The sequence below is a fragment of the Carya illinoinensis genome, chromosome 10 (genome assembly GCF_018687715.1).
Source record: "Carya illinoinensis cultivar Pawnee chromosome 10, C.illinoinensisPawnee_v1, whole genome shotgun sequence".
NCBI classification, from domain to species: domain Eukaryota; kingdom Viridiplantae; phylum Streptophyta; class Magnoliopsida; order Fagales; family Juglandaceae; genus Carya; species Carya illinoinensis.
In genome coordinates, this window is record NC_056761.1 from 35,966,672 (window position 1) to 35,992,815 (window position 26,144).

At 35.4% G+C, this 26,144-nt stretch overlaps 4 protein-coding genes and 1 non-coding gene across 7 annotated transcripts; 2 read left to right on the forward strand and 3 right to left on the reverse strand.

Annotated features, from left to right (window-relative positions):
- Positions 1-316: 316 nt before the first annotated feature.
- On the forward strand, positions 317-3,111 carry LOC122279313. Its single transcript, XM_043089871.1, has 6 exons — positions 317-687; positions 1,107-1,194; positions 1,447-1,610; positions 1,981-2,041; positions 2,141-2,189; positions 2,693-3,111. The coding sequence occupies exons 1-5, from the start codon at positions 550-552 to the stop codon at positions 2,155-2,157; spliced, it is 468 nt and encodes a 155-aa protein (XP_042945805.1). The 5' UTR covers positions 317-549; the 3' UTR covers positions 2,158-2,189; positions 2,693-3,111.
- Positions 3,112-3,483: 372 nt separating this feature from the next.
- LOC122279314 (putative lipid-transfer protein DIR1) lies at positions 3,484-5,105 on the reverse strand. The gene is made up of 2 exons (XM_043089872.1): positions 4,191-5,105; positions 3,484-4,061 (listed from the first exon to the last, which is right to left on the reverse strand). Exons 1-2 carry the CDS (start codon positions 4,528-4,530, stop codon positions 4,045-4,047), a joined length of 357 nt encoding a protein of 118 aa, XP_042945806.1. The 5' UTR covers positions 4,531-5,105; the 3' UTR covers positions 3,484-4,044.
- Positions 5,106-5,165: 60 nt separating this feature from the next.
- Positions 5,166-5,237, reverse strand: TRNAD-GUC. The gene has a single exon. It is a non-coding gene; the product is annotated as a tRNA-Asp (tRNA).
- Positions 5,238-5,986: 749 nt separating this feature from the next.
- LOC122279312 (rop guanine nucleotide exchange factor 7-like) lies at positions 5,987-9,801 on the reverse strand. Of its 3 annotated transcripts, XM_043089870.1 has the most exons (8): positions 9,446-9,796; positions 8,926-9,359; positions 8,695-8,811; positions 8,409-8,563; positions 7,695-7,769; positions 7,324-7,614; positions 6,888-7,244; positions 5,987-6,787 (listed from the first exon to the last, which is right to left on the reverse strand). In XM_043089870.1, the coding sequence occupies exons 2-8, from the start codon at positions 9,245-9,247 to the stop codon at positions 6,326-6,328; spliced, it is 1,779 nt and encodes a 592-aa protein (XP_042945804.1). In that variant the 5' UTR covers positions 9,248-9,359; positions 9,446-9,796; the 3' UTR covers positions 5,987-6,325. The 3 variants fall into 3 exon arrangements, with proteins under 3 accessions (XP_042945804.1, XP_042945802.1, XP_042945803.1); XM_043089868.1 differs by having other exon boundaries at positions 8,926-9,798; XM_043089869.1 differs by lacking the exon at positions 8,695-8,811 and having other exon boundaries at positions 8,926-9,801.
- Positions 9,802-16,294: 6,493 nt separating this feature from the next.
- Positions 16,295-17,392, forward strand: LOC122278340 (glutathione S-transferase U8-like). The gene is made up of 2 exons (XM_043088539.1): positions 16,295-16,678; positions 16,771-17,392. Exons 1-2 carry the CDS (start codon positions 16,367-16,369, stop codon positions 17,131-17,133), a joined length of 675 nt encoding a protein of 224 aa, XP_042944473.1. The 5' UTR covers positions 16,295-16,366; the 3' UTR covers positions 17,134-17,392.
- The last annotated feature ends 8,752 nt before the right edge of the window (positions 17,393-26,144 follow it).

The following is a 26,144-nucleotide window of genomic DNA, read 5'->3' on the forward strand; positions in this document are numbered from 1 at the left end:
AAGAAGAGTAATAAAAAAATAATAATAAATAAATAATAATAAGGTTTTAAAACAAACGGACTGTCCTAATCGTTAGACAGAGGTCTAGGGTCGTTATTATCTTCTAGCATACTCGTGGCATTATACCATTGGGACATGTATGTTGGACCCACAAGGAGGACCTATCACTCCACGTGGCGAGAATCTGTCTCTACATCCGTACAGTGTCGAAAAATCAAATCATAACAGTCGAGAGATCAAAGGCTGGGAAATAAGCCGACTTTTTTGGCTTATAAATTGGTCTCAGCGACGGTTTCGTATTACTCGATCTTTCACGTCTCTCTCTCTCTCTCTCTCTCATTCTTCTTCTTCTTTTTCATCTTCTCTTCGTTCTGTTCCCTTCCATTTCGTTTCTATTCCTGTTTGGCTTCCAGGACATACTTTCACAGTTTGTTATCTCTTACATCGTTTTCTCTGAAGGGTGTCGTTGAATATAGATATCATACACAGTAATATTTAAGCATCAACAATTTGTTGAGGGCTCACGCAGAGGTTTTGGAGAGGTAGAGAATGGAAGGGAGGAAGCCAGCCGCGTCATCATCATCATCATCATCTTCTTCTTCCTTGACAGATGAGCTTTTCGGATTCAAAGAGTCGGCATCGTCTTCAACAGGGATTTTTGGGTCTATCTTTGCTCCTTCATCCAAGGTCTTGCCCTCCTCTGTTCTCGGTTGTCTCTTTGTGATATCATTTTTCTTAAAGAAATTTTATAAATTTTCGGTTAATAATGTGTTTTCTTCGGTTGTTCGATTCAATTTTGATTGCTCTATTCTCGTTACGCTTGCGATTTTTCTGCATTTTGAATGGTGTCGATACGAAATAAAAGGCAATCAAAAGTTGTAGTTTATGGAAGGGAAAACAGAGTTGCAACATGAACCTGGACTGAATAGCTATTATGGATTGAGTATAATAAATTATTTATGTCCCGTATATTATTTTACTTTTATCTTTTCCTGTAAGAGTCTCCTAAATAGAAGGATTTTTTCTTAATTAATTAACGCAAGTCATTGAAATAAAACAAAAAAGAAACCAATGCTTTAACGTGTGTCTTGCTGGTATTTCTACAGGTGCTAGGCAGGGACTCTCTGCACTCTGAGGTTGCTGGGAGAAAGCAGGATTCGAAGAACGATTCATGGCAGAAAAAACCTGGAGCAGGTCAATAAATAAGGCCCATATTAGTGTTTATATTGTGTTTTTAACATATATATGTAAACCCAAAAATATACTACTTCTCTCTGTCCTGGAGACAGAAACATTATTCAAATGACAAAGCATGTTTTCTCCCGAGCTGCTGATCTCTCATTCAATTTTGTTGTGGCTTTGGTTTCATTTATTGTCCAAGACTTGAACTTTTTAAATTTTTCCAGAGATTGTCTCCCTGAATTAACAATTCTTCTGCCTCTGCAGACGAAACCTTTAAAACCATTGACGGCAAAAGCGAGAGCATGCCAGATGGAGACATGAGTTCCATTTATCAGGAACAAAGAGTACAGCCATGTCATCTCAGTTCATCAATCTATTATGGTGGTCAAGACGTCTATTCTCATCCCCCGAGTACCCAGAGCTCTTTGGTGAGTGTATATATTACTTAGTCAGAAAAGAAGTGTACGTTTCGAGTATATGCACACTTTGAGCATGTTTCTTGAAGAGTTAGCAACAGATTTGAAGCAATTATAAAAGCATGACATATTTATCAAAATAATCTTAGGCTCACTTAGAGTTGAAGTGTTTGGTCCGTTGGGTAGCTATCTTTTATTTTATTCGAGGTACCGACCAGCAACACTTTCCTAGACTCTATCTCCGTTGCTGTTTACATAGCATGTTCTGTCTCCCAGTCTTTGTAGGCCACAAAGGAGTCTGAACAGCTAGCATTATTAAATTGATTTTTCCTTGATCTTTTGTTTAAGTTAGGAAATATGCTAATCTTTGTGAATTTTTCAGTATAAGAAAGATGGGGGAGAAGATGATTCAGGGAGTGCTTCAAGAGGAAACTGGTGGCAAGGTATGAATTGTGAATGCTATAGAGGTGCATGATTAGGCAATTTGGGCATGATTTAAATGTACTAATATTCCCTTTTGCTTTTAAATTCTCTCTCTACAGGGTCTCTCTATTATTAAAAGCTCACTTGCCTATCCATATACTCATCAAGGTATTTAATTTTAGTACGCATGCCTATTCAATTACCCAAAAAGTATATGCGAAATGCAAGTCTGCTCTATCTTGACCAGAAGTTTTGTAGCTTTTACCTGTTATGTAGACAATGAATAAGATATTGTTTGTTTGCTAAAACCTTCAGTTTCCGTAATAGATTTTGTAATCGATTTATTCCAAACACTCTACACTGATGGTTGTTCTGCTCATCTTGTTTTGTTGCACTACTTTTGGAAGAATCTGGCAGAACATGTCTAAAACTAGAAGCCGCCTCTGGACTTCTGCTTATATTTTGGTCCTTCCAACAAGTTCTTTTGTTTTTTGTATTCTTTGTGTGTGTGTGTGTGTGTAAATGACTAAATATACCAAATGAAGCAGTTGGTTTTGATTTATCACTCACTTGGGACATTAAATCAAATACAAGATTGCTGACTGATTTTGAGTGTCCTACTTGTTCCACTAATCTTAAACTGATATGTTTGAAATGTATTTTGTGACCAGATCTTTTGCAGGTATACTGGAACGTAGGGTAGCAGCTTGAATCTATCTTTTGTTATATGCATGGAAGATAGATTTGGATGGTTGTGAGGGCTGGTTATAATTGCTTCCTCCAGCTAAGCAACATAATCGTTATATGAAGCTCTTGTAGAGTATATTTTTGGTTTTGGGAGACTTTCATTTTCTACTACCTACTTTAATCATGTAGTTGAAACTTTAAATATCTAGTGTCACTTATCCTTACTATATGGTTGAGGTTCTTTCTGGCCCCTTTATTAATTTGGTATTTTGTAAGTGGATGGATTTTATCTGTGGTTGAAATTTGTACAACTTCTGACGATAGGGTTCATGTTCATATTGTTGACACTTGATCCCTAAAACATCCCTAGTACTCTTTTCTTTAGATAAGATGTTTTTATAAATCTTTGTGTTTTCTTTTCCAGATTATATCCCATTTTTGACCATCCGATGCCCTACATGTTGGGCTTATCGGATGGTGACGTTTTAATACCAAACTTTTTAGACATAAGTCTGTTTATTGACATACTTAAGCAAGCATATTATTGATATAAAAGCCTACAAACTTCAGCTAAGCATAAAAAAAGTGGCTCATTCTCTCAAAAAAGGTCGACCCATGTAGCTCGTGATGATCCATGCAACTACTTTTTCATATACATTTAAGAGAGCTACACGTTAAATCAGCTTTCAAAGGTGTGGCCCAGCAAGCACAATTATCTGACCATCTGTTGGACGGTTTGTCTATGTACTGTTCTTTGTTTTCTTTCTTATCTGAACTTGAGATTTTGGTTCGAGGTTATTCCCTATCCAACATGTGACCCAACGATTAAAGCAGTCCTTATCCATGTGACGGTGGGATAATCCTTTTCGGTGGTCGTTAGGTTCTGGTCGTTGGAAGAAATTTTAGTTTGCTGACAAAGATTCTTCGGCCACAACTTTGCAAAGTTACAAGTGATTTTGATGTTCTGATGAATCTCTGTCTCGAATGGGCCTAAAAGCTTCTTGTTCTGTTATTTCAACTTCCGGCCTCTATCTTTCTAGCAGCTTCTTTGGTTGGTTTCAGAATATAGGAATAAAAGAGAACTCTAGAAAGCATAAACAGAAGACAACCATTTGAAACTCTTAACTTTCATACTGATTGATTATGAAAGTATTATTTAATATCGAGGCATACAATATTACAAGGTGCTAGCTTTTTATTACCTATATTTACAAAGCCAAAGCTACATGAGCCATTGCTACACCAGTAACTACCAGACTTTTCAAGTACCTTGTATATATATATATATATATATTTATATGCCTCTGTCCCATAGCCTTCAGCACCTTATGTTCCATCAAGGCAATGTGTAGGCTGCAATGTTGACAACAATGATTCTAGTAAGTGATGAGAAAAACATAAAACAATGAACAAGTGTGACGGTAAATGACAAGATCAAGTACAGAAGGTAGCGTTTGCCTAATAATAATGAGGTTTACTTACGTCCGCACTTGTATCCGACTGGACGGTTTGCAATGTTGCAGCGCTTGGGGATGGTGATAGCAACCTCAGGCTTGATTCCTGAGCTTTTGGCAGCGTCAGAAAGCAGGATGGCACATAGACAACTTGGGTTTTGGCCTATTCTCTTCACCTGGAGGCAGCAATTGTCCGAAACAGCTGCTGCCTCATCCTGTGCCGCCGCTGCACAAGGAGCAAGCTTGAAAGCCTCAATGTATGGAGTAGATTTCCCACATGCGCTTGCCCCATCAACTGATTCAGGCCAAGCCGTGCTGAAAATGATAAGCAATCCCATAAGGCAGATGAACTTCATTGGAGCCTCCATTCCTGTATATCACAATGCAGAAACTTCTTTACCCTCAAGACGGTTTTTATACTGGAACTCCTGCTAAAAAAGTGCTTCTTCCTATCACCCACTTTGGTATATATAATGGATCTTGCACTAAAACAAAGATATTGCACCACTTTCCCCTAAATAAAACAGATCTCTGCAACATCTACTTCATTTTAGTCCAATCAAGGTTGGTGTCTCCAACATCAACGCCATCCCTTCTCTCAAAAATTCTCAATCGTTCCAGATGCAACCATTAGTGATAGTGGATTAAGTGAAAAGGCTCAAAATCCACCCACCTCAGCCTTCTGTAAAACCCCACTACCGCCATTGAACATATTGGCCCCTTTCCGGAATCGTGTGACCAACCTCAAGACACCTACCACTGGCCTCATAGGACCTGAAATCCCAGCTCTGATATTTAAAAAATAAAAATAAAACTTACCTGAACAGAAATGCACGCTTGTCATAAAAACTAAAAAAGAGCGCTAGGCAGCACACTCGTACCCGTAGCTACCAACAAGGGCAGGAAACAGTCAGTGAGTGTAGCCAAGGAAAAAGGAAAAAAAAAAAAAAAAAAAAAGACATCTGCTTTAAAAGCGAAAAACAACAAATTTTGAAAAAAGAATCGCCGTTGCCGGGGATCGAACCCGGGTCACCCGCGTGACAGGCGGGAATACTTACCACTATACTACAACGACTTCGATGGGCACATAAGATAAACTCCTATAAAATAAAGTTTACAAAAAAAGGGGAAACCATAATAATTCTTTTTTCTCATCGAATAATAAAGTATTTTTTAATGAGTTTTTAATTTTTATTTTAATAAAGGGTTTAAAAAAAAATGGGTGAAAAAAAGCTACAATTTTTTTTTTTTTTGGCTTCGGTGAGGATTTTCGATAGTAATCCTGGCATACTCTTTTTGAAAAAGTGGATATCATTATTAAAAAATAATATTTTTTATATACATTCCAGATTTATCTACTTTTTAAAAAAAGAATACGTAGAAACCACATACTCCAAAACTACATATATCATTTCCCAATAACTATATCGATCGCCATATTTGTGTTTATGCTTGTAAACAGGTGCTTGCAAATGTCCACAACCAATTAAGAACAATATTTTCGTTAAAACTCAACGTGGAATAATGCTAATCCTCTGATGCTCATCTCCTGTTTGTATGATTTTTCTGAGATCGAGCTCTATTAGGGAGTACTCCATTTGATAATCATCAAGTATTGAATCAATAGATTTTTTTCAAATTTTTTGGATTTTCTCAAATGAAATAGATTCACTCAGATATGATTGTCAAGGGAGGTGCTGATAGCGTGCTAATCCTTTATCTGTAGGCATGAATTCTGCTGCACACCTACACCATGCATGCTGCATTCCCTAAGCACTTCAATATTATGCCAAACATGTCAGTCTACCCGAGAAAAGCTGCATATACACTTAAATAAATGAATTTGAATTCATTTATTTAATCCAGAGAAGCATATACTTCAGTAATATCTTTCTGTTTACATGCACAGTTCGAGTTTGGTCAATAAGAAACAAACGCGGAACTGAAGAATTCAAAATGCCTATGAGAAACATGAAGCATACAACTCATCACTATTATAGACATCTCATTATAAGAACACTCAATCTCGTATATACCTTCTTCCCTATGAAAAGTATACTGAAAAGAGCTGGCTTACAATGCAAAAGTGGGGTTGAAAAGGCCCCCAAACTCGAGGTTCATTCTTCCACGATTGAGTCCTTTGCTTGGTGGGCTTGCAGCTTTTCAACAGCCAGCAGATTCAATTCCAGTTTGAGATATTGCTGCCGCTTCTCGTAATGTGTTGGGTCTAGTATCTGATCTATCAACAGTATTTTCAAAATTCTCTAGATTGGCATCAATACTAAGATAATCTGTCAGAACCTTTTTCACTCCCATCCCACGATGTGGAATCTTGCTGCTAGTGATGAGTGGTGATCTTTCTCCCTTTCCAGGGCTAAATCGTGTTGATGGTGAAAAGCTTGGTGTAGTGAAAGCTGTTTTATATGGAGAGCTTGAGACAGGCACTGGAAATGATATCGGAATGCTCTCGTGAGCAATCACACCAGCTTTGGTGAGTGATGAGAATTGATCGGATTGCTTGGTGAAGTCATCCACGTATAGCAGATCGTCAATACGTGCTACAATATTGAAGGCCAGGCTCTCCAAAACTCTCGAGTAGCTCTCGAGAATTGATTTCCCAACATCCTGGATGAAAGAATAAGTTTGATCAAATCACTGTTAGAATCGAAATCAATAGGCATTCGTAGTAACACATGATCATAACGGCAAAGAAAAATATACTAACCTTGTTGTATTGGATTTTACTCATATCTAAGGTTGTCTGTGGGAGACCAGGGAATCGCTGCTTCAAGCAAAGTAGTAGCGTTTCTGCTCTTTCTGCTAGCAATTCCCTTTTTTCTGCATCAACCATCAGATCCTTAACCATTTCCCATGATGACTTTGAGTTGGATCGGGTTGCATTATTGGCAGGTTTTGAGTTGGTCCTTTTGTGGAACACAAACATTGAGGCCTCCACTCGATTAGCAACTTCAATAGCTTGATGTTCCGAAGATAAGTCGAGGCAATCAAGTAGACATTCAGGAGAAAATTGATCTGATGAAATATATCGATAAATGATATCTCCCAAGCTGGCTCTTCCATTCTGAAACCAAGTTAAATCAACAATCAACAACCATGTTTCTCTATATATTCCAACACTAGAAATACTGAGACTTTTATACCTTCGGAAGAGCTTCCAAATATGATTCAGGGACTTCCATATCAGCTAAAGCAATGCTGTTGATAGCCATGGCAGCTTTTAAGATTTGATTTGTGCAGTCACGCTTGTGCTGCAACTGCTTTCTTGAATTTTCATGGAGGCCGCCAGGAGGCACTTGGGGCAAAGGCAACCACCACTTCTCCCCTTGGCGCGGAAGTGCTCTTCGGAATGAGGATGACCCATCCACCTCTGGGGCCAGAATACCCTGGTCAACATACCAGAACTCTGTATCGACAAAGCTGTCTAATATTTCCTGCAAAAGGGAGTTGAACTCATAATGACCTCTTAAAACTGGATGTATTTTACAGAGTCACATGTTCTCAAGGTACTTACGAGAAGCATGTTATCCAGTTTACGTAGGGCCGGAAGATTAACATAAAGATCTGAGCGGGGTCTGCAAGTCATGACCTGCATTACAAGGTGAAAACAAGTCAAACCATCCTGCTTCGGTTTGCATTACATAGGTACCAATCAGGTTTTAAAAGGTCATAAACACTATCAGAGTTCATTCAAGCATCCCAAAGAAGCTTAATGCACCATTGTATTTATATGGCGTTTGAAGCAACATGCCCCCTATTTGCGCTACAGCCGGAAGAGAAGGAAAATGGAACCAAAAGTATGATTAACAGTATTTAAAACTTCACATAAAACCGATGGGGCCATCACTTCTCTATGGGAGTTCAGCTTGCCCTCTCTCTACAATTTTATGACCTAAGCATATCCTTAACAATTTTTTTGACCCAAACACTTCATAACTGGGAGAAAGATAGGTTCAATACTTGAATCCCACATCATTAAATTTTGTGTGGACAGTGTGGACTCCAGCATTTAACAGGTTAAGTTTACATGTTGTGTCTGTATCTCTTCCAATTGTAGAAAATGTTTGGGTTATAAAATTGAAGGGAATCTTGAGTCTCCCATAAAGTGGTAGCCAATTTGCAAATTCGTCCAGCATGAGTGCGTAGAAAGAAATGATCCTGCATTGCAATGTGACGGCAGGTTCAAAAATATCATATAGCTTTAGAACATAATGGAATTAGATTTTACCTCGAGTTTGCTGCCATCTGGAAATGTCTGCCAAGAAGGTATCAACTCGACAATGTAATCGCTAACACAAAGAAGCCAATCCATCTCCCTTCGCCACATCCTTTTCTTCTCAGAAGGTAGAGGTTCCAACCTCCAAAGTTGCCCAAAAAGAGTGGCTGCAAAATCAAACGGGAATTGAGCAACAACCTTAAGGATATACAATTCAGTAGTCTTGCCATAAAAATGCATTGCGAACCACTGTAGAAAAGAAGCCAAGAACTATAAGCAATTGGGAATTATTTCATACCACAAAGATTAGTAATGGCATTTGAAACAGCCAATGACGTGCAAACCCCATTTCCACAACCTGACATGTCTTCTCCAAGCAACAATTTTGAAAATCTTTCCTTCATCATTTCAATCTCTATAATCCCAAAATCAAAATCTGTTACTTTAACTATATACAACCAATTCAACATTTTTGTTTGGTACTGAATGAATGTGTCACAGAGAGAGAGAGAGAGAGAGAGAGAGAAACCTGATATTTCTGAACCTTGTTTTTCGAATACTCTATCGCCCGACTGGGGTTTCCCCTCAGCTTCATTACCATTGGTGCTGGTGCAAAAAGATACTTCAACTTTCTGAATAGGCCAACCCAATGAAGTTGGAGAAGATGACTCGGAGCTGCTATGACTCTGTTTCTCATGGCCTGTCGTCTCAGACGTTAAAATATCAGAGCTCGAACTGCTCTCACGGAGTTCTTCAACCAAATACGCAAATGCATCATCCTGACTAAAGTTTTCCTTGCACTGTTTGTTTCCTTCTTCAATGCCTTCATTATTTTTAGTCAAAACCTCCATTACAGCTTTCCCTTCTTCAACAAGACCGGGCGAAGCACAAAAAACAGAGTTGTTTACCACCGTACCATTATACCGAAGCCCTCTACAGCAAAATCCTTTTGAGAAACTAACTCTGCAATAGAAATTCCGGAGAGACTTTGATACCCAAAACCTTATAACGCAAAACGGGTTCCGGTTATCAAAGCTTGTGAACCTTACCAATGGCAGACAAAGCTTGAGGTGCTGATTTTGCTGCTGAGTTCCTTCTCTTTCTTGTTGTTGGTTGAAAGCTGTATCCATAAGGTTTCAACCATGTCGAAAGGTGAAGGGATACATTGTAAAATATGGAGAGATTGGTGATATTCTACCTTTAGAGGAGGTTTGTGTTTGTGGCGTATACTTATATGTGCAGGGTGAAGGCAGTTATGATTACTGAAGCTTGCTGAAGCACATGATGTGAAAGTGACATGAGGAGCCTCTTCTCTCATCCAATTACATTTAATAAGCCTCCATACCCCACCATTTTACCTCTGATTTTAAAGGAGACAAGAAAGTACCACTCTGTCTCTATCCCACACAGACACAGCTTTGCTTTGGTTTGCTTAAACAAGGCTTTTAACATGATAGGTTTGTTAAATTATTCCAAGTTCTGTATGAAAAACATAATAAACTAAGGTCATGGGAGTCGTGTAAGCGACGGATCTGTCAATGATGGCCACCATTTCATGATGCTCGTAACCTCTTCAAAGGCTTTTGATTAAAAGATGAATGACTAGATTATCCTTCCTTGCCTAGGCATTACCAAACCACCCGTGATTTTTCATTTCATTACATGCTTAGGTTAGTTACGTCTTCTACTTTTACTATGCTCCCGCTCCACTTTGTCTGTAATTTTATGTATTTTGCAAGTCATCTTTAGATTCTTTACAGGATGTGAAAAGTGAAAACCAAGCAGGGTAACAGGGACAGTGCATTATTTACAATCTTTATCTGTCCAAGGTTAAGAAAATATGAATAGGAGATTCTGTGTGAGGGATGAGAACGCATCTTTGTTTCAAAACAGAGCGTGACTCAGTACCAATAATGGTTTTCTTTTTATTTTTATTTTTATTTTTATTTTTTATTTTTTATTTTTTATTTTTTTTAAATCATCAAAGATAGTATCTTTATTCTGTAACACCTAACATAGATAATAAAAAGAAAAACAAAATGACAAGGGAATGAATATTATTGGTACTGAGCAACCACATGAGTTTGATAGTCCTAAATAAGTAAGGATAACCTAAGACATGACCAAGGGGATAGTTGTACATATTTGTCCTTGTCTTTCAGCGATGAAGCAAGGTAGGAATCAAAAGAATCCTCGGCCCGTGTTCTTTTATTTTCTTAGTAATCATGTCTCGTGGGACATCATCTTAGGTTTTCAATTTGCAATTTGGAGACGCAAAGTTATCTGATTCCTTGATCCATAAAAGTCCTGTCTTTCAGAGATGGCTTCTCCTACATATGTTTTTCATATTCTTTACTGATAACCCCACGACTCGAGTACAGAATTTAAATGTATGTTCTTTACTCAACTTTCGTTGGTTCCGCGCCATGGCCCATAGTTTTTAATTTAAGGATGCTTCTCAGGCACAAAAGAAAACATCTGATCTTGAAGAATATTGCAGACTACGGTGACCAATATTTGCAGGCTATATTTTAATTAGTAATGATCAGTAAAACAATTCGGATTTACTTCAAAGGAAGATGATCTTTTCCCACAAATCAACGACTTAGACAACAATTAATAATGATAAGAAAAATCATATTCGTTTTCGAACGAGGAACAGTTTCATACATTTGAGCTTTCGTCACTTCCCATGCAAGGCTAATTTTATACTTTGATGATATTGCCGGTAGTTCCAACTTCCAACCCAAAATGAAGATAAAGGTTACCTCCAACGGCTACCAACTGGTTTGGTCGATGTTGACTTCCAATTTGAAAGCCCTTAGAGGGAATTGGAAAGGAAAGGTTACTGAATTCTCATGCTGTTATTCCTGCTTTAGTAATTAAAGCCACTGCACTGCGTATGTACATGCTACTTTAGTTGGTTTTGAATTGTTTGAATTATTTCTTTTCAAAAAGTTCATATTATTATTATTATTATTATTATTCACCATGACATGTCTTTCCCCTTAACCCCCGCTCCCCATTTCAATTTTTGAATGCTGAGAGCCTTAAAAGACCAGGCACTTTTCTTGCCAGTAAGATGTAAAAAATGCGTTTTAATTGCCATAATTTGTGTAGGATTGTACGGGCGAAAGTCTGGTACTGTAGTGTTTAATGTGAAACTTACAGATATCTATCTATATTCGCTCAAAGGCCTGAAAGAAGTAAATGAGAAACGGTAGAACCGAGTGCTGTTTTGAGATTTGAATATCAGTTCAAATTCAAAGAGACACGAAAATATATAGCCTTTGCCCGCTAGGATTGGTGCAGCAAACACATGCAGCACGTCATGCTAGCTCCATTTTTTAGGCCCGTGTGCTGCTGCCCAGAAGGCCAGAACACTCCCCGGTTATGACAAATCCGATAAAGAAAACATCTTTTAAAAAATAATCTAGTTTTAATTTCCATGTGTCAAAATAAATGGAAAAAAAGTATAAAATATATGAAAATAAATAGATAACAAAGATAAATTACAGTATTTGAAGGTAGTGGAAGAGGTAATTTCCCTGTATCTTGGAGAGGAAAGGAAAACTATACCATGGTCTTAGGGGTGAAGGGAAAGGATCATTCCCTCAAGGAAACCGGCCCCATATCTCAAGAGTCAAGATGGCTCCGTCACTTTTAGGCAGTCTGGTCTGGGCCACTCAGAGGTGGCCGGACTAGGTATCCATTTTTATGTTTTTTAGTTGTTTATGTAAGTAATGGCGTGGCCCGGCCCATTTAACAGTTCGCTAATGACTTCTTGACGACAGAACGTAAAATCACAATATTAACTAAAATCCTAAATATTTCTCATAAATAAAAGTAGGCAGGAGAGTAATTTGATTTCGGAGCAAATTAACCATGAGATTGTTTTCATATTTATTAATCCATAAATTAAAAAAAATTCAATTCTCTTAATTAAATAACAATTAATGATTACTTCATAATATTAGTAACAATTATTCTTAAGGATGTGTTCCACACCAACAATGACTCACTCAAAAAATAGCAGTATAACGATTATCCCAATTGCAAGAGAGTGTCGCAAAATAATTATGAATAAAAATTCATATATCTTCTTTTTGAGAAAAGTTGTTTAAAATCAAAACACGTGTAAAATAGTGAAGATATTTACAAAGAAAAAATAAAAGTAATGATATGTACAATGAATAAAAGAGTGTAACGGAAATGAAAAAAGCACCGGCGGTGGACCAAATTCATTTTTTTAGATTTTTTAGTGTTGCAAAGAATAGTAAAAGACTAAGATGCAAAACAATAAACTAATAACTAAACTAAACTTGCTGAAATTAATTAACCAAAGGGCAACTTATTAAACTAATTTAATTAACAGCACATTAAATATTAAATCTGAAACTAGCTAAACACCAAATTATAAAACAAGCTAACTAATCAACATTAAGCAAGAAAAACAGGAAATTAACTCTAAATTACCCACCTACTAACCCACAAAAATTGCCAAACTAATTGCAAGACTCAAAATTAATTAAGCTAAGCTAAGCAAAGTGAAATTACAGAAAATTAAACAAAGTGAAATCTAACAATCAAGAAACCAACTAAGATAAGCAATCTTAATAGAAAATTAATTATCAAAACTGAAATTAATTAAAGTCTAATTAACCCTTAATAAATCTAATATTTAATAGAACTAAGAGATTAGCAAAACTAAACTAAGAATTAAGTTAGACTAGAAAATAAATTATGTAATGTGAGCTAGAAAACTGAAAAGTACCAAAATCAAGATTTTAGGATTTAATCTTGTATTCAAATCATAAATTATCAAAATCAATCCATAACCATGCTAATACCTATCTAATGGAAGTTTAAAGGAGTAAGAAAAACAACTAACATCAAGTTTAATGAGTAGGAAATATAATGCCCAAATCAAATGGTTCTAAGACAAAAATCTAAAAAAATATACTATAAACTTTAAACTAAAATTAAATAAAAAGTAAAAAATGAAAAGAGTAAGCCAGACAGCTGGAGATGGAGGTGGCAAGCAGTGAAGGAAGGCTCAGTAGCGACAATTGGACCCCTCAAGGTTCTTCAAGCTGGCAGCTGCGACGCTAGAACTTACTTTTCGCATGTGTGTGCGCATCCAAAACCATAAAGCCCCTCTTTTGTTTTCATGTGTTTTTTTTTATAGTAATGTTACATATAATCACTTTTGTATACTTCACGTACATTTTATTGATATAATTGATTGGATTAATTTTTTTAATATATAATTAGTTATATCAATAAAGTACACAAAAGAGTATAATGTCACTCCACATTTTTCTTCTTCTTTTTTTGTCTTGAGTGTGTGATTACTAAGAAAGGAAAAATATAGTTACAAGCACAATTGTGCACTAATCTGTGCACCAATGTGATGTGATTGGTCAAAAAGTAAATTTTATTGAAAAGAGTGTTAATTTAAATTTTAAATATGAATAAATCAGTATTAATATACAAATTAATGTCCGACTATATTTGTATGTAGCAAAGCTCACTAAGAAAACCAAGCTAAAAAGTCTCCTGGGTTCCGCGTGTATTTTGAAAAGAAGCCAAAACAAAATTTTGCGTTTTGCTCCTTCGGTTCCTTTGAGAATAATCCCGTGTGTGCTTGTTGAGAGGAAGGCCCATAGCAGCACGTTGTTGACCTTTTTGACTTTTCCCTTTCCTAATGCTGTTGCTTTTCTTGACATGAAGAAGAAATAGAAATCAGAAAAAAAAAAAAAAAAAAAAAAAAAAAAAAGAAGGAAAAATATAATATCAAAGATGTGTTGTGTATGTGAAAACATATTATCTAATTAAATCATAAATTATAAAATTAAGCATAAACTATATTATTAATCAATTTTAAATCACAACTTGAATTTAAGCCTCTTAATCATTTTTTATCTAAAACTAATAATATTAATATCATGAAATATTTGAAATATATTAGTTCTAGATATATAAAATATACAATAATACATCTCAATCAACCAACAATACGGATGACTTGCAACGAAATGAGAGAGTTGCACGAGGTGTCCAGTTGAACTCCAATGTCTAAGTTAGAGAGAAGTGATCTCAATATAAGTATATAAATTAGTATAATAAATGTGTTATCTTTAGATGTTATTTATAGGAGCAAGATGATGACAATAACAACTAATCTCTAACATTTATCTTGAAGACTCTCTATATAAAGTGGAGTGGTTACCTCCCTGATTAATCGGATGTGTTATCTATTCTCATTATATATAATGCATATCAATAAGACCAATCCTTGAGCTCGTAGATTAGTCTCTAGCTCCTTAGACTTAGGCATTTTAATACATGAGCTTGTTCCTTTGAGCCCTAAATACCCCTTCCACTTAGCCTGGTTTAAACGATGAGTTGAGATGAGTTGAAAGTTGAATAAAATATTATTAGAATATTATTTTTTAATATTATTATTATTTCGAGATTTGAAAAAATTGAATTATTTATTATATTTTGTATTGGAAGTTAGAAAAATTATAATAATTAAATAAGATGAGTTAGTTTGAGTTGAATTGAGCCTCGTAACCAAACACTGCCCTATTCTTCCACTTATTTACATTTCTGTATTTGTATATATTAAACCTATATAAACGAGAGAAGTGCTAGAATATAGGTTAAATGATTGAGCCGATTTTTAGTCGACTTTAAACATATATAAATGGTGAGTTTACTCACTAATTTGTCTAAGTAATTAATACCCGCCATGCATGCAAAAACCAGAATTGGGAATTCCGTTGATGTTGCGTTTATAGAATTCCTTAATTTAAAGTATACTTAAATTATAAATCCAGTTAAGAATATTTAACGTACGTACATCAGCCAAAATCCAATTAAAAACAATAAGTAGAGAATTAAAAATGATTATTATGCTTTTAAAATTGATTAGATTGATAAGTGAAGCAACAACGCGCGTCGCTTTTGAATCAAACGACCTATGCCACCTTGAGCCTTTTACTCGTATAAACCCAGCTCAATCTGTGAAATCGTAGTCAACCACCATATTTGGCATGCATTCACCACTTCCTTAATTTTAAACTGTAACTTTCATGTGTATATCATTCAAAAATTTCATAAGATTTGCGAGTTTTGCTGCATTTTATTAAGAGAAATGATATTTGCAGTCGTGATTGTGCAAGCGGCGTGCAATCGTTTTGAAAAAAATGAATTAATATGAGACCTATATGAAAAAAAATTAACTTTTTAATCGTGGACCTCACTCTTTTCAAAGCGATTGCGCGGCGTTTGCAATTCTACGACTGTATGTAGCATTGCTCTTTTATTAATTAGTTGGTCGTGGTTGAATTGATTATAATAAGAATTTTGTTACATACAATCACTTTTATTTATTTCTTTAATTTGAATTTTACTGATGTAATTAGTCAAAATTTTTATTTTATATTAAAAAAATGACGCAACCAATCACATTAATAAAATTCGTAAATGGTACACAAAAATAATTTTTGTTAATATAATAAATGGGTAATAAAATTAATTTACTACCCATATATATATATATATATATGTAGCTACTACCCACGTAACAAGTTTAAATTAATTTACAACTCGGATATATTATAACATTATTCAATCGAACAAGGTCCCATCGTGCCATTAATGACAAAGTTAATTTGTTTGTATTCCTTAATCCTTGCTGAGGTAAGGAAGGACGCAAGACATGAATTGGTTTTCGTTGCATAGCTTGTTTCCCAAGTATATTACTCCAATTCATGTACCGGCAACTACTGCCACCTACCTACATTGAAAATTATTGGGACTGTAGAACCTTATTGGCCAAGTAACCGTTGAGATATATGGCTTGGCTTTATCTATAAAATGGGATCAAGAGTCCCAGAAGAGGAGCATCTGAAAACTCAGCATTATTGACTTGGATTAATTCCGAAGATCTAAGTTCCATTATGGCCGAAGAAGTCTTGCTGTTTGGTGTGTGGGGAAGCCCTTTTAGTCGAAGAGTAGAGATGGCTCTAAAACTGAAAGGAATCCAATACAAATATTTTGAAGAAGACTTAACCAACAAGAGTCCTACCCTTCTCAAATACAACCCCATTCACAAGAAAATTCCGGTCCTGGTACACAATGGAAAGCCTATAGCTGAGTCCCAGGTTATTCTCGAATACATCGATGAGACCTGGAAAGGCTATCCCATATTTCCCAAAGATCCCTACGAGAGAGCCAACGCACGTTTCTGGGCCAAATTCATTGACGAAAAGGTAGTTTATATATATCTTTCTTCCTTGTTGGAATGTTAATTGTGCTGTTATATATTAAAAATATTCTCTAATTTAATTCTGTACTTTTGCAGTGTTTGCCTGGGATATTCAATGCTTGCTGGGGTGAAGAGAAACAGCATGAGAATGCTGTAAAAGAAGCATGTGAACTTCTAAAGCATCTGGAAAACGAGATCGGAGAAAAGAAGTATTTTGGAGGAGAGGCGATTGGATTTCTAGACATTGTTGCTAACTTCATAGGGTTTTGGTTAGGAATATTTGAAGAAGCTTCAGGTACAAAGTTGTTGACAAGAGAGGAATTTCCCAAACTTAGCAACTGGGTTGGTGTGTTCGTGAGCAGCAGTGGCATCAAAGAAAATCTTCCTCCGGCCAGAGACAAATTAATCGCCTACTTTCGAAGTCAATTTGGGACAGGAAGTACCGATGCCACCAAATAGAAGAAGAAGAAGAAGAAGAGCACTTCGTCCGTAACATGCACTCGCAGTTAGTGAAAGAATTATATTTCTATATGTATTTCATGTAATGTAATCTATCTGTACGTGCGTCATAAATAAGTACTTGTGTACGGCTTGTTATTTTCATGTAATTATATTTCGTTATCATGTCCTTTTAATTGCCATAATTTGTGTAGGTTGTACGGGCGAATGTCTGTTACTATCGTGTTTAATATGAAACTTACAGATATCTATTCATATTCGCTCAAAGTCCTAAAGAAGTAAATGAGAAACCGAGTGCTGTTTTGAGATTTTTTTTTTTTTTTTGTTTTTTTAATCAAGTGGATATTATATAGATCTAGCTCTTTTACAAATTACACAATAGGTGGATCTTTTCCACTATGAAATTATAATAAACAAGTAGGGATTTGGATTAAAGGGAGATCCACTACAACAAATAGGTTTATTTTCGGGTAAAAATAGTTGTCCAAAAGTCACCAGAAATAATCTAATATTCGCCGCAAATACTTATTTCCGACTAAAAATAATTGTCCGAAAGTCGTCACAAATTTTGAGCCAAGAAAGATTTTTCCCAACTACTCTGGTAATTAACAGTCATATTTACTATTTTTATTGACATTTAGTCGCCGGAAATAGTATAAATATTCGCCACAAAAATATCTGGCAACCGCGATTCATAAATTTTTTTTACGATTTTTTTTCATTATATTGGTTTTTATCCACTCATATAAAATGAGCTTCTTTTCCTTATTCAAAGTAAATAAAATGTGTCTTTTTCTCACAAGCATTCAAGAATTAATTAAAATTTTATAGATTTCATTTCCAGCAAATAAAATTTTTCTTGGCCAACAATAAATTTCTTCAATAGCATGAGATCAATTTGGCATTTTTTCTAAATATTACTCATTATCTCATTACAAAGATACATATATGTATATATAGTATCCATGGAAAATCCAACTATTCTAAGAGTCAAGTGCCTAAGAAAACCACTCAAAAGAGTATTAAGCTATTTCTTCTTCCACCTCTTTAGAAGGGAGGGAAGGAGGCTCAAACATGATAAAAGTCCTATAAGTTGAGATTACAACGAGAACAATGAAACACCAAAGAGCCAAGACATGGAGAACTAAAGCTAGCTTCATTCTATTGCAAAACCTTCCGTAGGAACTACAGGCTTGAGAAAACTCCAAACTGTAAAGAGCATAATACTCCTGCAATATAAAAAAGCATACAATATCAATTAACAACAGCCAAAGATAAGAAAGTTATCAAAGTTACATCATACAATGCAATACATGTACATTCTGGCATCTCTTAAGCTCCTCCTCGTCCACGATATACTCATGCATCACCCAGTCAGTTCGCTCCCCAATTGGTGTACGCCTCCTATAGAAAACCAAGGTCTTTGTTACTCCCAGTACTATCCGAGAGTTGCAGGTAAAACAAAGCTAGAAAGTAGTTAAAACCCAACAAAGATCAGTTCCTTCAAGAACTTTCAACTCCACTTTCAAGAATCAATAATAGCCGATGGGAATAAACAAACCAGAAAATTATTACATGGACAATATAGATAACCCAAATCAATCGATTTCAAGCCTGAAGAGCTGAACTTGTTAAATTTTTTTTTTCAATTAAAAAACACCAAAAAACAGAACCATCACTTGTATACATTCTAGGTCTAGAAAATGAAAAAACGGATGCTAATGGTAAACATTCAGCAAATCCCTTTTGATGTGAATCATAACAATCAACTAGTATTTTTACACTTAGCTACAAAAAAAAAAAAAAAACGTACAAATAGCTTAAACCCCTACTAGAAACCAATCTAATACTTACTGTCAAACAACAAACCACATATATAGATCAACCAACCTAGAGGCATGTCTGAATCAAAAAGTACATGTAATGAAATTAAAAAGAAATATATACCATCAAATACATGAAACAAGATATAGTCAATTGCCCAACATATATGTCAAACCAAAACCAGTAAATCAATGAAATTTTGAACAAAACCCAACTAAACCAGACTAAGCACACAAATTGATTATTGTTTCCTCAATTGAGAAAACTCTAATCGGTTGTAGGAACACACAGGTCAAAGTTCACAGATGCTCCATTAGCATTGGTTAACCCAAATTACAAAAGAAATCCCCATGACTACTATAATTTACAAAATCCATATATACCTTGGTTGCAGCTTCAAGAACAGTTTCCATGAAAACCAACTAAATTGTTTTTAAATATACTATCTGCATAAAACCAAAGTTACAATCACATAAACAAAAACAACAATATAAATATATCTATTTTGTGCCATTTGAGATGCAAGTAGTACAACAAGAAAATGCCTTATAGAAGTCGCAAACTCACATTTGCAGTACTCAAACTTAACTCCTTAACTCTTTTAGCATATTCCATAGATCTAAATTTATCAGTGATTTGCATCCAACTCTTGTCCATCTAGAAACAAGTAGGGTTGGAAAAGTTGTTTAGTAAGAAATAAATGTGCCAAAGGATATGTCCATAAGCCTATGACCACACTTCTTTTATATACGAGGACCCATAAATTAATATGAATAGGCCGTTAGAAGAATTATTTCAGAATGACTCCAAAGACAACCAGAACAGGACGTTTTTCAAATAACTAAAATAAAAACAAAACATACACAACTCTAGCCAATTAGGCACTATTAGTAGTAGTAGTACTGATATAAGTGGTGCATGCAATTCCTAGCTAGGAAACGAGTGGATTCCTATAACAAATTATAACACAACTCCAGTCAAAATTGTAAAGTAATTAAGAATTATGCCAGATTCAGATTAAACCAAACATGCAAAAGTTATAACCAATACCTAAACTGGAATACCCAGGAAAAAAAGAAAAAAAAGGTTGCTATAATCAAAGATTGAGAATGCGAACCTCAAAATTTTGGCTATCTGAAAACTGATGATGAAATCCTTTGCTAGTGAGCGATGTAGCACACTTTTAGCAGTTGAATCTGTTAAAATGGGGCAAATTTCCATAAGCAGTTGTTTCGGAAAAGATGAAAATTTAATAGTTTGGTGCTTATATATATATTGCAAAAAGAATAATAGTTTACTGTCAAATTTCGCATGCATTGAACATACTTGAGCATAAAGAAGAAGAGCCAATAACATAATTACAAACTGAAACTACAAGAGATTTAGGGAATAGAGTATATCCTCACATCTTTGTTTGCATTCACATGCAGAATTCGACGAAGTAGGTAATGTAGGCGGCTGGTTTTAACTCAAATTCTGGGTAAAAATGATAATATCATGTTACTCATGATATCCATCCATAGAGCAATTTAACTCAAGAAGCTAGAATTGTTGAGGTAGCAAAGTCAATATGCTTATCACATTAAACAAGGCCAAACTGTTAATTAATCTTAGCGAGTCTCAGGCAACTGGAAAGTCAAGAGAAGAGTAAATGGAATTCTGATTGAAATACAAGCAGGGAAGGGATTTTTTTTTTCTTTATTGAGTAAAGTTAGTGACATGTTTAAATGATGTCTAAACCAATAAATTTATACATAGACCATTTGTTTACAAACTTCATTGAATTAAGTTTTTTTCATAATGAAAAATGAAGTCAGAATTGATGATTGGTAGTGTATTAGGATCAAAACAAATCCAGCAAATGTAAATGAAGTAAACTCCTTGTGAATAGGAACATAAGACCTCACATTGGACATGAACGATCAATTATATAAGGTACTTAGTGATTACCTACAAAAAAGAAAAAGTCATCATGGTTTATATTTCTTTGTCCATGCAATAAGAATCTATTATTGACCAGGGGAAACTAACGAGTGCATTACCTCTTTTGCCATCCATATCAACTGTATATCACTATGAATTCATAGGTTATATATAGTTGATATTGCAATTGCCCGTGGTGGATTAGTTGTTGAGGCTGTGTTGTGTTTCCGGGACACCCATGGCTCATCACAAGGTCAATTAAAAACTCACAGTTCTCATCTGAGTTTTGTGAGTGATTGTTTCAAATATGAAACTTGTGCAACACCTCGTGACTTTGAAATTTATGCTCCAGATGCTTCTTTTGAGGATCCGCTCATGTGTGCTAAAGGGTTGGTATTGTTTTTTATATTTCATATTCTATATTGAAGACAAATATGAGCTGGGTGATATATGCCCAAAACTTTGCTATTGAGTGGATACCATGCAAGCTGAAAAACTCACAAATTATATTCCATGACAGTAAAGTTATATGGTGCCTTCAGTTTTTTGTCGTGTGGACCCTGTTAACAGCTAGAAAGTTTTCTGAAAGCCATGGAATGGTGATGGATGATAAGGGTCCTTACCTAGCTTTTGGGAATGCTTATTAGCATTCATCTAAATAGATATAATCTTAGTGTTCCATTTGGTTTACTCGAAGTGTCTAAAATGTTGTTGTTGCTCGGAGGAGCTGCATATCATTTTGTTAGAGATTTTGAAAGCTATATATTGTTGTTGTGCCTCTGCTGTTTTGGCTGTATATCTAGTGTTGCAATCACAACCATATTCGTGATCCATTTTTGGACCCTATTTGTATACTTCCTAATTGGTTGAAGAAGCTACTTTTTGGTGAACTTCATAATTTTAGTCCATTTGTGAATTGTCTCTACTAAAATTGAGAAAATATTTGTGCATGTAGAAACAAGAGAAATTAGTTCAACCTATTACTTGATGAGGTAGAATAAAATTCTTCTCTATTTTTGGTTTAGGCAATTCAATTTCTATTATAGTTTCTACTATAGATTTAGTTCTATCATTTCTTTTACTTGAATCCCTTTTCAATAGGTTTAAACCCTCCATTTTATACTTCAAACCATTAGAAATTAGTGTTTGTTTGTGAGCCACCTTCTCAAGCTTAAACCAACGTGAACAACCATAGATTACACCAAACCAGTAAAATCTGCAACAGTGAACTAACAACCTATTTCACCTCGACATTTCAAGATCGAGTTGAAAAAGAAATTCCAAAAGCAAAAATTGAAGAGCAAGAACAATAGAATGAAGAAATTTTTATGCGAAGTGGTGTATAATATGGACTAACTAAGCTGACAGAGTAGTGCTTTTTTCTAGTAATATTTGTGGTTCAAAATAAAGTCGTTCAACAGACAGCACAATTAGAAGAAACTGAATGTCTTGAATCCAGGTGAGAATTAGAGAGGGAGAGAGAGAGAGAGCATAATTGATAAAGTTAGAGAAGAAACTGACTGGCGTCGACAAGAAGACGGTGTCGGTGGCAACGATCGAAAATTCTCGTGAGAATGTTAAATAGAGAGAGAGAGAGAGAGAGAGAGAGAGAGAGAGAGGGAAAGTGGGGAAATTACGGGAGAAGAAGTGATTTAAAAGACTTATTACAGCGACTAGAAGTCGCGATAATAAGTCAAGTTTAAGCGGCTTGAGAAATTGTGGCAAATTTTGTCGCTGCAATAAGTTATTAAAACGACCTACTAAATACGAAACAAAGTTGTATTTGGCAAGCATATTTCCGATGACCAAAACTCGCGGGAAAATTTATTTAATTCCAACTCCATTTCCAGATAGCCACAAGATTTCAATTGAAATAGAAATATGAGTTATTTACGGCTATATTAGTGTTGCCGGAAATAAAAATAGCCCAATATGATTTCTTTCTTTTTTGCAGTGAGATTTCTATAGACTTTCGTTGCTGCAACCCACTGCACTAGATTATGTACGTATCGATTTGCAAATTGATGAATTTTCCTTGCTTTCCAACTTGTAAAGGATTTTAAAAGATATTTGATGTCATTGATGATGGGGTTTAGAATCCAGTCTTGGATAGTAGAGGAATTTATAATGGCTTGTATTACCATAATAGAATCTCCTTCAAGAATTATATTCTTTAGTTTCATTCTTTCAGCTTCTTGAATGGCCATAAGTGCTGCTTTGGCTTCCCCTGTGTTCAGATGGGAGCTATGAATCCAGTCTGTTTTGGCAAAGAGAGTTGTCCCTATAGCATCTCAACCTAATGCGGAGATTGTTGTATCCTGTTCCCTCACGGCTACATCAAAAGACACTATCTTGGATTCTGATGGATCTTGTTGTCTTTCTTCAGTTGACAAGAATTCATCAAATGGCAAATAATCATCTTTCATTGTCCAAGCTCTTATATGATCCTAAAATTTTTTTTTGAACTGATTCCACAAATTTGAGGGGAGTAGATTGAATTTGTTCATGGATGACTTTATTTCTTTGGAACCAATGAGAGTCCATGGCGATGCAACCAAAGATTTGAAAATTTTGATGTTCAGACTTTGGGATTTTAAGAAACTTGTTTGGATTGATGATGTTTTTTATCCAATCATGAATTGGTTATTGCAAGAAAATGGTTATATCAATAGGCCACCTAGAATGTCTCCACACAATTTTGGAAAAAATGCAGTTTAAGAACATGTGGGTAAGGTTTTCCAATTCTGCTTTGAAAAGAGGACATAAAACCTATTCTTCTTCTAGAGGAATGACTCTATGAATTAGCACATTTGTGGGAAGAATACTGTTACAAATTTTCCAAAGGAGTTTTAGCCGGTCTTGGATTTTTAGTTTCCAGTTGATTGAGTTGTTTAACGTGAGATGATTTGAATTTTGTTTCACAAGAGCAGCATAAGCTGACTTGAATGAGAAATTCCCTAACGAATGATGGAGCCATTTGATTTTGTCAGGGATTGAGTGGATATTATGGGTGGCTAAGGAAGTTTTTTGGATTTCTCTTGTGGTATATTCAGAGAAAAGAGTGTTGAGAAGTAAAATGTTCCATCTTTTTGGTTTTTCAAGGATGAGCTCCAAGACTGTAGTATTCTAATCAATAGTAGAGATGGTTGGATTTGGAAAGTGTTTTAGTGAAGGCAAAGTAGGAATTCAAAGGTCCTGCCACACATTCATTGTAGTCCATTGTTGACTTGAAAACAACTACTATTCATTAGAAAATCTCTTTTCTTAAGGATACAATTTCAGAACCAAGAATCATGGGATTTTGAGGTGATGTTGGCAAAGGAATTGGATTTGAGGTATTTTTTGGAAAACACTTCCTTCCAAATATTGTTTAAGTCATTCATAAAAACCCGAGCACATTTAGAGATCAGAGTCGAATTAAAGAGATTCATTTGTTTCAAGCCCAGACCTCCTATAGATTTTGGAGTGCGAATTTCTTTCCAGGATTTTGGGGTGAATCTTTTCATTTCAGGGTTGTCCACGCCCCACCAAAATCTTTGAAAGATGGAATCAAGGTGTCTAGTGATGGATTTTGATTGTAAGTTGGTAGCCATTGTATAACTAGGGATAGCGCTTGCTACAGCTCTGATGAGGACAATTTTTACAGCTTGTAAAAGGATTTTTGCTTTCCAACCTTGGAATTTTGACTAAATTTTTTTGATAAAATCATTGTGGAATTTGGAAGATTTGACGCCTCAAATGAGGGGTATCCCTAGATAATTGATGCAAGCAAGGGAAATTCTAAAACCAAAGATGTTTTTTCAATGTCAATCTTTATACCTGGGGTGGTATTGGTGCTAAAGTGTAGGGAAGATTTTCTTTGATTAATCCTTTGTCCCGATCAAGAGTTATAGGCTTCAAGAAATTTAGAGAAAGCTTGGGCATTTTGAATTTAAGCCTCTCCAAATTAAATTAGGTCATTTGCAAAGAGGAGATGAGAGATTGGAGGGCCATCTTTAGAGATTCTTATGCCTTTCACAATATTATGATTCTCTCTTCTGAAGATGAGTAGGGAAAAGGCTTCGCTTCCCAGAATAAAAAGGAAATGGGACAAAGGGTTGCCCTACCTAAGGCCCCTGGTTGGATGAAAAAAATCTTGGGGGGATCCTTTGATAAGAATGGAATAACAGATCAAGGTGATGCATTCTCTGATCCAATTGATCCAACGCTGGCTAAAACCAGCATGATGCATGACATAAAAAAGGAATGACCATTCCATGGAGTCAAAAGCTTTTGCCATGTCAATTTTGATTGCCATATAGTCCAAGTGGCCTTGCCTTTTTTTCATATTGTAAAAACTTTCCCTAACCAGAATGGTGTTATCTTGGATAAGACGACCAGGGAGAAAGGTAGATTGACATGGGGAGATGATGCTGGGGAGAATAGATTTAAGTCTATTGGCAAGAATCTTGGCAATAATTTTATAACAAACATTTGAAAGACTAATTGGCCTAAATTGATGCACATCATTAGGATTCTCAATTTTTGGGATCATAGCCAGGTTGGTGTGATTGAGTTTTTTGATGAGTTTACCGTGAATAAAGAAATTTTGAACGACAGTAATTAAATCAACTTTAATCACTTCCCAATAAGTTTTTCAGAAAAGAAATGTAGAGTCGTTTGGGCCAGGAGCTATGGAATTGTGGAGTTTTCGGACAATCAAAATGATATCCTCTTAAGATGAAATAGCACAAAGCAGACTATTTTATTGCTTTGTGATCTTTTTAGGAAACAAATTGTCCAAGTTCTCAGGGGAGAAGGTTGGATGGAGGTGTAAATATTTTGAAAATGTTCTTGTATCTTAGAAATGATAAGGGAAGGATCCGATGTCCATTGGTTTCTCCCAATTTTTAGATTATCAATGTGATTTCTTCTCCTTCTTATGGCCGTTGAAGCATGAAAAATTTTGGTATTAAGATCAGTGTTGGTGAGCCAAATGATTTTGGATTTTTGTTTCCAAAGAGATTCTTCACATAAAAGAAGTTCATTGATGTTGGTTTTGAGATCAAATTCTAAGGAAACAGGGATGGAGGAAGTTCGAGACTGTAAAGATTTCAAGGTTGAGTTCAGTATTTTGAGTTGTATTTGAATGTGACCAAAGTATTGTTTTGAATTTTGTACCATACCAGTCGATACAGAGAAGACCCTTGTTTCATATCAGTTTGAATTTCGACTATTTCGGCCCGTACCGGTAGATATTTCGGCCTTTATATTTTTCTTTTTCT